The sequence below is a fragment of the Tachyglossus aculeatus genome, chromosome 5, assembly GCF_015852505.1.
Source record: "Tachyglossus aculeatus isolate mTacAcu1 chromosome 5, mTacAcu1.pri, whole genome shotgun sequence".
NCBI lineage: Eukaryota > Metazoa > Chordata > Mammalia > Monotremata > Tachyglossidae > Tachyglossus > Tachyglossus aculeatus.
In genome coordinates this window covers 907,135-922,438 of record NC_052070.1, presented here as the reverse complement: position 1 = coordinate 922,438, position 15,304 = coordinate 907,135, and the positions used below count along the sequence as shown (strand labels likewise).

Sequence of the window (15,304 nt, the reverse complement as noted above, 5' to 3'; positions counted from 1 at the left end):
GAGAGGGAGGGTGGTGGTGTGGAAAGAAAGAGGCAGGGAGGAGTCTGGGGGAGAGAGAGGGAGGGAGCAGGAAGGAAGAGAGGACGGGGGAAGAGAGGGTTGGAGGAAAAGAGGAAGAAAGAGAAGGGATGAGGAGGGAATAAGCAAGGAAGAAAGTGAGGTGGTAGGGAGGAAGAGGGATAGGGTGAGGAGAGAGGGAACAGGAGAGAGTGGAGAGAGACATGGGGGGAGCGGGCGGGGAGAAAGAGAGGGAGTGGTGAAGGAAGTAACATATCTACTAACATGTCTACCATTCTACCAACTGTTGTACTCTCCCAAGGCCTTAGTATGGTGCTCTGCACTCAGTAAGTGCTCGATAAATGCCACTGATTGATTAAATGAGTGAGGAAGGGAGAGAGGAAAGGAGAGAATGGGGATGGAAAGAGGGAATGAGAAAGGAATAGAGTGGAGAGAGAGAGAGAGAGGAAAGGAGGGAGAGAGATGGAGAAGGAGGAAAGGAGGGAGACATTGGGGTAGGAGGAAAGAGACAGAGGGGTGTGTGGGGAGGGGCGGGGGAGCCTGGATACATGTCTTCATACCCCCAGCAATTTGGCACCCAGGTAACCAAATGGAGTAAATATAGTTTTGCCTCCTGTCCTTTTGCCCACCTCAGGACTCAGACCTTAGCCCAGCTCAGCCCAGCCCAGCTGGAAAGTGCTAATTAGCAAACAAGCCAAATGGTAGGAGAAAGAGGCTGAGGAGAAGGAAAGAGTCATCAGAAAAGTCTATAAACAGCTCCTTAATAAAAGGCTTTTCTCAGATGGCACTCCTAGAGACAGGGGGAAGGAGAGGAGGATGGGAGGGAGCAAGCTCTCCAGCATCTCAATCAATCAGTCGTATTTATTGAGCACTTACTGTGTGCAGAGCACTGTACTAAGCGCTTGGGAAGTACAAGTTGGCAACATATAGAGATGGTCCCTACCCAACAGTGGGCTCACAGTCTAGAAGGGGGAGACAAAGAACAAAACAAGACATATTAACAAAATAAAATAAATAGAATAGATATGTACAAGTAAAATAAATAAATAAATAGAGTAATAAATACGTACAAACATATATACATATATACAGGTGCTGTGGGGAAGGGAAGGAGGTAGGGTCCGGGAAGATGGAGAGGGGGAGGTGGGGGAGAGGAAGGAGGGGGCTCAGTCTGGGAAGGCCTCCTGGAGGAGGTGAGCTCTCAGTAGGGCCTTGAAGGGAGAAAGAGAGCTAGGTTGGTGGATGTGGGGAGAGAGGACATTCCAGGCCAAGGGGATGACGTGGGCCGGTGGTCGACGGTGGGACAGGCGAGAATGAGGCACGGTGAGGAGATGAGCGGCAGAGGAGTGGAGGGTGCGGGCTGGGCTGTAGAAGGAGAGAAGGGAGGTGAGGTAGGAGGGGGGTGAGGTGATGGAGAGCCTTGAAGCCGAGGGTGAGGAGTTTCTGCCTGATGCGTAGGTTGATTGGTAGCCACTGGAGATTTTTGAGGAGGGGAGTAACATGCCCAGAGTGTTTCTGGACAAAGACAATCCGGGCAGCAGCGTGAAGTATGGATTGAAGTGGGGAGAGACAAGAGGATGGGAGATCGGAGAGGAGGCTGATATAGTAGTCCAGACAGGATAGGATGAGAGCTTGAATGAGCAGGGTAGCAGTTTGGATGGAGAGGAAAAGGTGGATCTTGGCAATCTTGCGGAGCTGAGACCGGCAGGTTTTGGTGACGGCTTGGATGTGGGGGTGAACGAGAGAGGGGAGTCGAGGATGACACCAAGGTTGCGGGCCTGTGAGATGGGAAGGATGGTAGTGCCGTCAACAGTGATGGGAAAGTCAGGGAGAGGGTAGGGTTTGGGAGGGAAGACAAGGAGTTCAGTCTTGGACATGTTGAGTTTTAGGTGGCGGGCAGACATCCAGATGAAGCTGTCCTGAAGGCAGGAGGAGATGAGAGCCTGGAGGGAGGGAGAGAGAGCAAGGGCAGAGATGTAGATTTGGGTGTCATCAGCATAGAGATGATAGTTGAAGCTGTGGGAGTGAATGAGGTCACCAAGGGAGTGAGTGTAGATCAAGAACAGAAGGGGACCAAGAACTGAACCTTGAGGAACCCCTACAGTAAGGGGATGGGAGGGGGATGAGGAGCCTGCAAAAGAGACTGAGAATGAATGACCGGAGAGATAAGTGGAGAACCAGGAGAGGAAGGAGTCTGTGAAGCCAAGGTTGGATAGCGTGTTGAGGAGAAGGGGGTTGTCCACAGTGTCGAAGGCAGCTGAGAGGTCGAGGAGGACCCCCAACCCCAACCCCCAACATTCGTTGCTCCAGGCAGAAGTAGGGAGAGGCCAGGCTGCAGGAAGGCCCAGCTAGGACCATGAGTGTGCTGGCTGGTGCGAGGCCTCCAGTGGGGCCCAGGGCCAGCAAGAGAACCAAATTCCTGAGCCACGGTGGCCCAGGCCAGGCAGGGATGAGGAGCCTTGAGCCCACTCTGTTTAGGTCCGCTCTGCCTCAGACACACCTGCTCTGATGTCACCGGTCCCTAGGTTCAGACCAATGTTTCCTGCCCACCTGAGGCTCCTCCACCAAAAGCAGGCACCAGTGTGCCAGACCTAAAGGGTTGTGCACCCTTAACCTTTGCCCACAATTCCCCAGAGCTGTCCTAAACTTCTTCCAGGTTGGAGGTTCTAATCCTGGCTCTGCCACTGTGTGCTCTGTGACCTGGGGCAAGTCACTTAACTTCTCTATGCTTCAGTTACCTCATCTGTAAAATGGGGGTGAAGACTGCGAGCCCCACATGGGACAATCTGATTACCTTGTTTACACCTTAGTGCTTAGAACAGTGCTTGGCACATAGAAAGTGCTTAACAAATATCATCATTATCATTATTATTTTTATTATTATTACCTCTCTCTGAAGTGCTCTAGGAGCGTCAACTCAGTAACGTTCATATTGTCTTTGACTACTTTCTCTATTATACTCTCCCAAATGTTTAGTTCCATGTTCTGCACACGGTAAGTATTCAAAAAATACCATTCATTTCTCGATTGATTGATCTGGGGAGGTGGAGCAGTAGCTATTATTGTATTCTCTTTCCAGGAAAAGAAATCGAGGGCCTGGGGCCGGGGGTGGGGAGGGAGAGTGGCACAAACTGAGGACTAGCCCAAGACCAGCTACTGGGAAGGGAGTCCATACCATGCTGAGGAGGCTTTTTGCTAGGGATGCCAGGGACCAGCATCAATCAATCAATCATACTTATTGAGCATTTAATGTGTGCAGAACACTTTACTATGCCCCTGGAAGAGTACGATATAGCAGAGTAGAAGGACAAGTTCCACTGCCCAGAAGAAGTTTACCAGCATCCCCCCACCCCCCAAAAGCAAAAAAGGCTGAATCTCGGGTCAGAGCCAAGCAGAGGAACCCTCACACCATGTGACGCAGGGGCCCAGGGAAGCCAGGAGGAACAGGGTGGTTGGGGCTTTGTCCCCAGGGGCCACTGGGCTTTCAATCAAAAGCAGGGGAGGGATGAGAGGCAACAAAGCAAAGGCCAAAAAGCAAATGGAGCAGAAAAGAAAAGTGCGACCGCAAGAGTAGACACAATTCATCCCTACTGGAGGCCCAATTCTCTGGCTTTACCTGGGCCTGAACCACCATAAACTGCTCCGTGGTCCAGCTGTCGGAGAGAGGGGAGTCTGTTGCGATCTGTCTCCCGCTACCCTGGGTGATGTGCTGAAACCCAGAGCGATGGGGACACTTGGACTGACACGGGGGGCAGTGAGAGGGACTGGGCCCGACAATCCAGAGGGAAGAGGGAGCCATGTGAGGCTAGACAGAAGACATGCAACCCTTTGTGAGGAGAGCAGCTATGGGTACTGACATGAGACTCCAGTTGGACCGAGTGAGCCCAATACTAGCCAACTGCATCTCAAATCCCTAAAGAAATCGACTGAGATGAAAAAACATCCTCTCATCCCCCAGAACAATAATAACAATAATAGTTGAGGTACTTTTTAAGCGCTTACTTAGTACATGCCAGGCACTGTACTAAGCATTGGGGTAGATAATCGGATTGGACACAGTCCCTGTCCTACATGGGGCTCACAGTCTCAATCCAACTGAGAAGCAGCATGGCTCAGTGGAAAGAGCACAGGCTTGGGAGTCGGAGGTCATGGGTTCTAATCCCGGCTCTGCCACTTATCAGCCATGTGACTTTGGACAAGTCACTTAACTTTTCTGTGTCTCAGTTACCCCATCTGTAAAATGGGGATTAAGACTGTGAGCCCTGCGTGGGACAACCTGATTACCCTGTATCTACCCCAGCGCTTATAACAGTGCTTAGCGCATAGTAAGCACTTAACAAATGCTATTATTATTATTATTATTATTATTATTATTATTATTATTATTATTATTATTTTCCCATTTTACAGATTAGGTAACTGAGGCACCAAGAAATGTAGTGATTTCCCGAGGTCTAACAGCAGACAAGTGGCAGATCTGGGATTTGAACCCAAGTCCCTCTGACTTTCAGGCCCGTACTCTATCCAATAGGTCATGCTGCATGGCATGAGACTTAAACCAATTCCTGAAAACTCTCTTCTTCATCCAACTCCAACATGCCCCCCGTGCCCGCCAGGCCCACTGCGCTCCTAAGGGGTCCACAGCCAAACCTCCCCCAACAGAAGCCAGTGTGAAGCACACTAGTCCAGTGGATTTTAGTACATTTTAGACAGAGAAAAACAGAGCTCTGCCCACACAAGGGTCTTCCACTTGTTTCCTGTGGCCTCTCTTCTGGGCTCTGTGTCCCCCGACAGCAGGGTGGGTGGGTTCTGACATACAGTCCCAGAGCTGTGAACCCCACAGAACCCACCCACTGAGCTCAAGCCCGTTCCACTCCCCACGGTCCAGGCCTCCAAAACAACTCCGCGTCCGCTCCCCCGCATGATTTATCTGTCCGGGACACGGCCCTCACCGGACTTTATTGCAGCATAATTCGACTTGGGTGATTACTGAACAGGATTTGAGGAGCCAATTTGCACTATGGGGCCCAGTTCCGGTAGGATTTTTATCTGCAACATTAAAACCTTCGATGCAATTATCCAAGCACCTTCCAGGCTCACTTCCAGCCGCACAAATGCCCAATACTGTTAAACCAAGTAAGTAGTTGAAAGTTCATATTTGAGTTTTTCAGAGGAGTGACCCTGGAAGAGGGATTTTTCACCCACTCTGAAATATCTGGGCAGGCTGCCTGGCTCGGTAATTTACGTTTTGAGTTCTTCTCGGTTGAGGCACTTAGAGACCTTTGGGCATAGGTAACTATAAATTAAAAGTTATTATTGTAATTAATAATATATTTTGTCAGGATCATAAAACATGATGGTGCATTCCAAAATGAATGATCTCGCTTGCCCTGCACAGATCCATAGGGGGAAAGAGATGATTGGAGGAGCAAGCCACAGTAAACAATATTAGAGGCTGCGTGATAAAGAAGGCATTGAAACCAGATTTCTGTGGAGGGCAGAAACAGCGGCAATACCTGCTAACTGCTGTCAGTGGGGGGTTGGGGGCGAGGGGGGGTCCGGTTTATTGCACATTTGTTGGGTCTCATGTTCTTAGAACTCTCAGCTTCTTGGTAGCCCCTAAATACTTAAAACCTTGGACCTCAACATTTATCGCCCTTCAGGGACCCTTGAAGAATTTATTTTCATTTAGTTGCCACTCTGGGAGGCAATTTCATTTAATATAACGGAAACAGTAAAATACAAAACTCCAAAATTTGGTCCAAAAAAATGGGAGTTCCTTAAAACCAATACCCAAACTATGAAAAAGAAAAAAAATGAATGCCACCTGCAAGCTGTAAATACGTATATTTAATTTTTTTCCTCATATTTGCTTTGGCTGTGACCTATTCAAACATTCAGCTGAACAAGGGCTAAAAATTGTCAAACTAAATTCTTGTTTGAGAGCAGAGCTCTAACTACTGCCAGTTTGAGAGAAACACACATCCAGGTTTAGGGAATAGGTTTTGTTTGTTTTGGCTGGGACACAGGGCAGAACAGTTTCCATCCCATCCAAATGCAGTCAGAAGGAGTTGAAATATTGCACAATAAAAGCCATTCATTATATCTGTCTTCCTTCCCTTCCAAAAACAAAAATGGCTGACCGGTTCCAAATCTGTGCAGGGGGCAGGAAGATGGGAGTCAAAGGGTCACTGGAAATCACCCAAGACTAACACCAGGTTTTTCAGGTTTGACTTTGGGAGTATGTTCTGACTCTTCATTCGCAAGGCACACCGACTTTTTTTCCGAACAGATTGGTTGAAGTAGTTTATTGCTCAGTTATGCACAATTTACAAGACTTAATTACAAAATTAACACATTAGTCTTCCTGTCCAAGGATACAGATAAAATGCACAGGACCTACAGGGAACGGACCTGATATCTGAACCAACCCTGCCTCCTTTCCTCAAGACATTCTTCATATTGCTTACTAATGGGCTTTGGGTTATGCGATCTCAGCTAGGCTCCTCTATCTCGGGCGGGAAAAAGCTGTTCCATTGTTCAAAACGTGTCTAGGAGGATGAAGGCATTTTCTAGAGTATTTCCAATCAAATGAGGTTTTTCACAGTGCTGAGGTTGACCTGGCTTCTTTCCCCCTTACCTAGCCACTGACGGACATCGTGGCTTTTAGACTTTTAGACTGTAAGCCCACTGTTGGGTAGGGACTGTCTCTATATGTTGCCAACTTGTACTTCCCAAGCGCTTAGTACAGTGCTCTGCACACAGTAAGTGCTCAATAAATACGATTGATTGATTGATCGTGCATGATGTTAGCAGGGCCCCGGCAATGCCGTTTCCTCGGGAAACTGAAGCGGCGAAGGGAACACCGGAAGACACATCTCTGCTTCTGACACCTACAGCCACACAAGCCAAGTATTCACCCTCACAATGGAGCACTTGGTTTGATCCAAAACTATTTTACAGAAGGGGAAGCGAGATCTATGAGAATAGAACGATTGTCAGCTACATTGGATTTGGAGTATAAGATATGATGATCACTTCAAATATGGCATTTAGAAGCTTTTATTCCCATCACAAGATTGTGGGTCTTCCTGAAGTCTGCAATTTTGAAAACAGGCCTTTGGAGCTTTTCCCTTTCACTTCTACTCAATTTTACTTTTCCACTGTTTAAACAACAACCGATGAATGCTGTTGATTGAGGATGCTGGCAACTTTAAAACCACCTTTATTCTTGCCCCTCTTCAAAAGAATCCCTCTTAAATCGTTTATATTAAATAAGTTAATTTGCTCTCCATATGTTCTGTGCGAAGAGTTTGATTGGAGGAAGAATGGGGAGGTGGAAGAAAGGGGTTTAGCCAATTGAACTGTCATTAGTAGAACATTTGTGATGAAATCCCAGCCTGCCCCTTTGACCCTGAAAACTTGCATATTTCTAGAACATACAGGCTCATCTGTTTTTCCTCTTTGTACAATCCAAGTGACAGAATGCAAAAAGTAACAACACAAAAAGGCAATTATGGAGCTTGCAATTTCCAAACTTTTGAAACTTTCCCAGTATGTAACGCACCAGAACTTAGGGTACAAGTGGATCCAGTTATTGACTTGCCAAATTAGGTTACGAGAATGGAGGCAAGTTATATACCAGCCTTATCTTGCAAAGTCCCTCTAGACTGTGAGCTCGTTGTGGGCAGGAATGTGTCTATTTGTTGTTATAGTGCTATCTCCCAAGCACTTAGTACAGTGCTTTGCACACAGGAAGCACTCAATATGATTGAATGAATGCCTAATTAATTACAGCCTTAAAGCACTTATAAGATACATACAGGCACATATATGCAAATAGCTGAAATGTTTTCTCCCTTTTCCCTTCCTAGTATTCAAAAAGCAACAGACACCAGCCTGAAACACACAGAATCAGATTCAAGGCTAATACTTTTTTTTATTAGGAGTTTGTTTGCTCCCTGGAATGCCAAGATGAGCATTAAGTTAAGCAGAGAAAATTTTTTGGAGTTCACTGAGTCAACCCTGTTGGCACTTTACAATTCTGCTTTCCACCCAGTTATGAAAGAGGCCCTGTTGCAGCCTTGCTGATAGTAGCAGGACAGGAATAAACCAAGCAGCAGCAGATCAAGGCAAATGGAAGCCCCCAATGGCTCATGTCTCCCTCCCTGTCCACTCTGACCCTAAGTGTAAATTACAATCACTGGTTTGTAAGCTCCTTGAGAGCAGGGCTCAATCATGTCTAGGAACTCCAGTGCACTCTTCTGAGTGCTTAGTACAGTGTTCTACACAATCAGTGTTCAATGTAGTCATTCACACATTTGTGCACTATGTGCAGAGCACTGTACTAAGCACTTGGAAGAGTACAATAGAGTTGCTAGACATGATACCTACCCATGAGGAGCTCATAGTCTAGGGTGGAGAGACAGACACTAAACTACAACAGGGAATATGGGAGAGTAGAAGATTATGTACATAAGTGTCGTGGGGTTGGGGATCGGGTGAATGCCAAGTACTTTTGGATTTGCAATCATTCACCCCACCCTCAACCTCATGGCACAATGTACAAATCCATAACTTTTATTAATGCCTGTTTCCCCCTCTAGACTAAGCTCCTTGTGGGCAGGGAATGTTTACCAACAGCTATACTGTACTTTTTCAAGCGCTTAGTATTATGTGCCCTGCACATAGTAAGCACTCAATAACGTATTAATTTATTGGTACAGATCAAAGTGCATAGGCTTAGAAGGGAGGACGAACAAGGTGAGGGCTTAGTCTGGGAAGGCCTCCTGAAAATGTGATTTTAGGAGAGCTATGAAGGTGGGGAGAGTAGTGTTCAGTCGAATACAAAGCGGGAGGGAGCTCCAGGCCAGAGAGAGGACGTAGGCATGGAATCAATGAAGAAACAGACTAGTAGATGGGCATTTGAGCTGCAAAGTGTGGGCTGAGTTGTAATAGATCAATGAGGTAAGATGGGGGAGAAAAGAGCCAATTGAGTGCCTTAAAGCTGATGGTAAGGTGATTCTGTTCACAGGTTTTTGAGTTGGGAGATAAGGTCTAGATTTTTTTTATAAAAATGATACAAGTAGCAGAGTGAAGTACGGACTGGAGGTGGGAGAGACAGGTGGCAGAGAGGTCAGCGAGGAGGCTGATGTAGTAGTCAAGGAGAGATACAAATGCTTGGATCAGCATGGAAGCACATTGGATAGAAAGGAAAGGACAGATTCTAGAAATATTCTGAAGGGAAAACTGACAGGATTTGGTGACAGACTGAATATGCAGATTGAATGAAAGAGATGAGTTGAGGCTAACGCCAATGTTTTGGGCTTGTGAGGCAGGGAGGATGGTGTTCTCTACAGTGATGGGAAAGTCAGAGGGAGGACAGGATTTGGATGGGAAGATGTGGAGTTCAATAAGTACCACTGATTGATGGAGCGTAGTTGGCCTTCTATAGCATGGGTCCGCCAGATTCGTGGTCCATGATCAGAGACATCAAACAGATGTTGCAGAAGAGGAGTCTGGGCTTATTTAGCAATTTTCTGCCAAATTTGAACAATTTGAAGCAAAAGACTGCAAAAAGTTGGAACATGATATGACAACCCTGCCTCATAAAAGGAAGATTTTTCAAAGTATGGCTCTCTCGTATTAGATTCTTCTTGGGGAACAACTTGTTTTTGGATCATCCACGACTTTGCCAATAAATGCAGTATTTGGAGAAATTCTAACCTAAGCCAATGACAAACAGGTGTTGTCCTGGATTTGCGTCCACAGATATGCTGTGCCCGGGGAACTGCATACGGCATACTGCCACCTTCTGGGAGAAATAAGAACTTGCCTCATAAAGGACTACTGATTCTATTGTCACAGTATCCAGGGAAGTTTTCATGGGTAGAAGATTCCATTTTGGCACCACTGAAATTTCAAGCAACTCAAGCATCTATGTAGGAGGATGGTAAAAGGCAGATCATATGAACATGCAACAGATTTAGTCAATGATTCATTAACAAGCTGACAAAAAAATCCCAGCATATTCATTCATAAACCGTAAATGCTTCAAAATTGTTCCCCATTCCAATCCACACTTCACTCTGCTGCCAGATTATTTTTCTACAAAAACGTTCAGGACACATCTCCGCACTCCTTAGGAAACTCTAGTGGTTGCCCATCCACCTCTGCATCAGAGACCCCTCACGGTTGGCTTTAAAGCACTCAATCAGCCTGCCCCTTCCTACCTCACCTTGCTACTCTCCTGCTACAACCTAGCCCGTACAACTTTGCTCCTCTAATGGCAACCTACTCACTGTGCCTCCATCTCACTTATCTCACTGCTGACTCCTTGCCCACGTCCTGACTTTGGCCTGGAACACCCTCCCTCCTGAAACCCAACAATTATTCTCCAATCCTTATTGAGGACACATTTCCTCCAAGATGCCCTCCCTAAGCCCCCCCTTTCCTCTTCTCCCACTTCCTTCTTCATCCCCCTCCCAGCCCCATAGCACTTATGTACATTTCTGTCGTTTATTTATATTGTTTGTCCCCGTCCGACCCCACCAAAACATCATTGTGGGCAGGCAATGCGTCTGTATACTGTACTCTCTCAAGAGCTTAGCTTAGTACAGTACTCTAGACACAGTAAGTGCTCAATAAGTACAGCTGAATGAACAAATTATTCAGTGCAGAAAGGATTTGCTGAATGAAACCACTTCTAAATTCCTTTAAGTTTTCCACTTCTGATGGGGAAAACTGTCTTATGAGCAGAAATTAAATGTGATTATTTTGAAGCAAACCACTTTAAGGAGTGTGTACTTTTTTTTTTATTTCCAGCTTTAAGTCCTAAAAAGACAAGTTTACAGAACAGTCATTAGGATCAGAAAACAAACTTCTCCGCACCCTCATATCAACTCCCAGAAATCTGAACTTTATTCGGATAGTTCACATTTCGACAATCACAATTCTTCTTGGACTGCAAGCAGATCAATTTGAAGTAAAAGAAAAGATACATTCTAGAATAGGACAGCTGATGCTTGGTTTTTCGACAACCAAAACCACGAGGAGCTCACAGTGCAATGGACAGATTAACTTTAGGAGAAGTTTGCTAAGGGTTTGCTAACCAGGTATTAAAACCATAAACAGCAGGCAGGGAAATATAAAGCAAGAGTTCTCCGGACACTGTAGCAAGAAAAGTGGGGCTGGCCCCGAGTGTTAATGTGAAATACATTAGTCTGGAACAGCGGGGGTGCCAGACCTACGGGCACCCCAGGAGGAAGGAGAGCCTGACTCAGCAGCAGGGGGCTTTCTTCCTTGTTGTGTTATTTGTAGAGAGCTTTATTTGTTAACATGTTTTTGCTATCATGGAGAGGGTGGTGAAGGGAGGGAGGGGAGAGTGAAATGAATTTCAGGGTAACTGTTCAATGAAACAATGATTCAATATACACTTAAGAGTTTAAATTCACACATGGGATTTACTAGAACCAAACTGTGCTCCTTTGCTGTTCAAGGAGCTGAGGGAGAGAGATTAAATCTCCATTACAAGAGCCCAAATCACATTTTACCTATGGCTCAGGTTTGGAACTCTAGTGAACAATCCAGGCACTTAGTACAGTGCTCTCCACAGAGTAAGCACTCAATAAATACTATTGATTCACTGTTGGCTGCTAACTACAAATAAAATGACTTTGTGGGAATTTCTCCAGGGGTAGTCAGGAACTTGCCAAACTCCGAAGTTAACTATGCCATGCTTAGTGATTTGTGGCCCAATTTTAAAGAAAATCAGTATTCGACAGCAAGTTGCTTCAAATTAGGAGGTAAGGTGATCTTGTTAAGGAAAGCAAGTTCATCTCAAATTGTAATATAGTCCAATCCAAAATGCTTTTCTTCTAAAACCAAGTCATTGGGTATCTAGATTTGCTTATATCTGAGGCAAAACGTAAACCACTCGTCTCACTCCAGATAGACAAAACATGCTACCAAACTGTGGCAGCCTAGAGGAATTTAATACTTGCCCATTCGTTTAGGTTTTTTACATTAAAATTTCCTAGGGAAACAAGTTGAATGAATGATCCACTCTTGCTTCAGATCAACCCTTTTGTATTGTTTTTATTAATTTTAAATGTAACCAGAATGTGCTGACATATTCTAGCCTCCAGAAGTCATTTTTGCTTATCTGAAGCCTCAGTAATTCTATTCCATGGCTGCCACAGGTACTGGGGTTCACTTAACTGTTCAATCTCACTTCTCGATCTAACCACTGGCCCTCTGGCTAATTGCAAGGGGCACTCACGGATGGTCACAAGATGGTTCACTCAAATGGAAATGAAGATGAATGATGATCGCCTTCATCAGGAAAGAGATAAAAAGAAGTTCCTTTTTTTCCTATTGGTAGTGGATTTGCTTAGCATCTCTCAAAACTATGAAAATCCTGAGGCAAAACAAAGACTGTGACTAAAGAAGATTTCAAACTTAGTTACCTGCCCACTTCTAATGAAAGATTGGAAATCTGAGCATCCACTTTTTTGCTCCGACACTTCAAAGTCATTTGAGGCAATTATTCTTATTTGTGTAAGACAAGCTTGCTCTTCCAGCTGTTTTTGTTTGGGACTTCTTTCTGGTTTGTAAAAAAGCAGACGAACAAAAGCTTTTTCTTCTCGGCCTATGAGAAGAACCTGCAACCGAAAGAGTCTCAGAGTTCTCTTTGTTGGATGTAGAGAACAGAACACAGGATTCTTGCCTGTGGATATTTTCATACTCTCTGCTGTGGGAAGCACATATAGTCCTCCTGTTTGTTTTCTGTAGAAAGCTCAGCGAGGTGGCATTTGGGTCTGAAATCCACACAAGTCCCTGACTATCTGAACCCTTTTGCAGCCTCATACTCCGCCTCACTCTTGTTTCATCAGCCTGCACTGGCTCGAGGGCCCGTTCTATAGAGTAGGCTAGATTACTACATAGCTCTGAATTACTTTTCAAAAACAGTTCTTCGGTTGAGGAACTGTAACGGGAACCAGGAAGTGCGTCTCCATCTTCTTCAACGGGGACACTTTCATAATTCGGGTAATACACAGAGCTTCTTCTACGTCCCCTCAGTTGTTTTTGGTAACTCGTCACCGTGCGATTTTCTGCTGATTCTTCTCTTTCAAATTCCTGGCAACTTTGACTTGCGGTTTGTTCCATGCCCTCCCGAACATCAACCCCATCTGGCTCTTCTAATTCCACGCTCCACCCGTCTGTGAAGATGCCGGTCTCTGGTCCTCCCCCAGGTTTGGTTAAAGAGCTCTTGGGACTACCATTCACTGAGCTTGCGGCTCCCCTTGGGGACACTGGGGCCCCATTGGGCTGTGGCGGGACCATGGCAGGGGACGACAGAGGGAGCAGGGGAAGGGCTGATTCGGGATCAGTGACCGAAAGACCTCCCTGGGCTCCAGAGAGGCTCCTGGACCCTTCCTTTACCCCCCAGCCAGGACCTTGAGACTCCAATGAGGGGACTGGGTCACAGTTTTCTCCTCGAATGCTTCCTCCAGCCTTGGAGGGACTCAAAGTAGGAGCCGGGTCCCAAACTGGGGTATTGACAGGAGAGTCCCCCTTTATTCCTGACACATTGTGCTCATCAAAGCCCCAAACTGTCTGCAAGGTCTTGGAATCCTCCATTTTCATACTGTTTTGGGGGAGAGATTTCCATCTGGGTCTTTCAACGGGTTTTCTCAGTTTAGGGCTCACAGGCTTGTCACAGGGAATGTCGAAGTTGAAATAATCTAGGAAGATAGCAAAGAAGCATTCAATTTAACTCAACTCTAATGATGGAAAATTAACATTTTAGCCCTTTCAACCGATTTTAAAACTGCCTGCAGATGCCATTAGGTCCGTAAAAAGCTTAACTGGGCAGTGAAATTGGCACTGGCCCACCTCACATTTACAAATGCTAGTTTTCCATTTTTCTTTCCTCCCAGAAGGTCTGTGACCCAGTTGAATGACCTCTCCGACTAACGCGTCTTGAGGTAGCTCTTGACTGCCACCAAGTGGCGAAAAGTGAGAACGCTTACCATCTTGACTCCCACTTTTTTTTAAATGGTATTTGTTAAAGCACTTCCTTACTGTGGCAGCACTGTACTAAGCACTAGGGTAGAGACCAGTTAATCAGACTGGACACAGTCCATGTCCCACATGGGGCTCACGGTCAGTCCACGTTTTACAGATGAGGAAACTGCGGCACAGAGAAGTTAGGTGACTTGGCCAAGGCCACACGGCAGACGAGCGGCAGAGCGGACTAGAACCCAAGTCCTCCTGACTCCCAGGCCCATGCTCCATCCTTTAGGCCATGCTGCTCCTCACTTAGGCAGAAATCTGGTAATTTGGCTCTGCCTGATTTGATCGAGGGAAAAGACCTGTTCAAGACCACAAAGCAAGTTCAGACACTCACAAGAAACTTCCTAGAAGTCATACATTTAACTCCCTTCTCAGGCCCCTTGTTCCTCCCCCTCCTCCATCCCTCACCCCCAACGATCTGGCCTCCTACTTCATCAGCAAAATTAACTTCATCAGGTCTGAGCTCCCCAAAATCACCCCTCCCCCTTCTCCATCCCCCCCCCCCCACCAACCCTCTCCACTACTCTCCCATCCTTCCCAGCAGTATCTTCAGATGAGATCTCCTCCCTCCTCTCAAGTGCTACTCCATCCACCTATGCTTAAATCTCTCGCCCCTTCCCTCCTTAACTTCCATCTTCAACTTCTCACTCTCCACTGGTTCCTTCCCAACTGCCTTCAAACATGCCCACGTCTTCCTCATCCTAAAAAAACCCCTCTCTTGACCCTACCTCCCCTTCTAGTTATCACCCTATCTCCCGCCTACCCTTCCTTTCCAAACTCCTAGAACGAGCCGTCGACACCCACTGCCTCAAATTCCTCAACGCCAACTCTCTCCTTGACCCCCTCCAATCTGGCTTCCCTCTCGTACACTCCACCGAAACTGCCCTCTCAAAGGTCACCAGTTACCTCCTTCTTGACAAATCCAACGGCTCCTACTCTATCCTAATCCTCAATTACCTCCTTATTGACAAATCCAACGGCTCCTACTCTATCCTAATCTTCCTCGACCTCTCAGCTGCCTTCGACACTGTGGATCACCCCCTTCTCCTCAACACATTATCCAACCTTGGCCTGGATATCCAACTCCATCCTCTCCTGGTTCTCCCCTTATAATAATAATGATAGCATTTATTAAGCGCTTACTATGTGTAAAGCACTGTTCTAAGACGCCGGGGAGGTTACAAGGTGGTCAGGTTGTCCCACTGGGGGC

The 15,304-nt window shown here is 46.2% G+C and overlaps 1 protein-coding gene across 2 annotated transcripts in view; it reads right to left on the bottom strand.

Annotated features, from left to right (window-relative positions):
- Positions 1–12,096: 12,096 nt before the first annotated feature.
- The window catches only part of CDCA2 (cell division cycle associated 2), a 51,398-nt gene continuing 48,190 nt past the window's right edge, over positions 12,097–15,304 (bottom strand). For both annotated transcript variants that reach the window (XM_038747418.1, XM_038747420.1), the window contains one exon: positions 12,097–13,763. In XM_038747418.1, the coding sequence (XP_038603346.1) occupies positions 12,550–13,763 (1,214 nt within the window). In that variant the 3' untranslated portion in view covers positions 12,097–12,549. The remainder of the gene's footprint in view (positions 13,764–15,304) is intronic.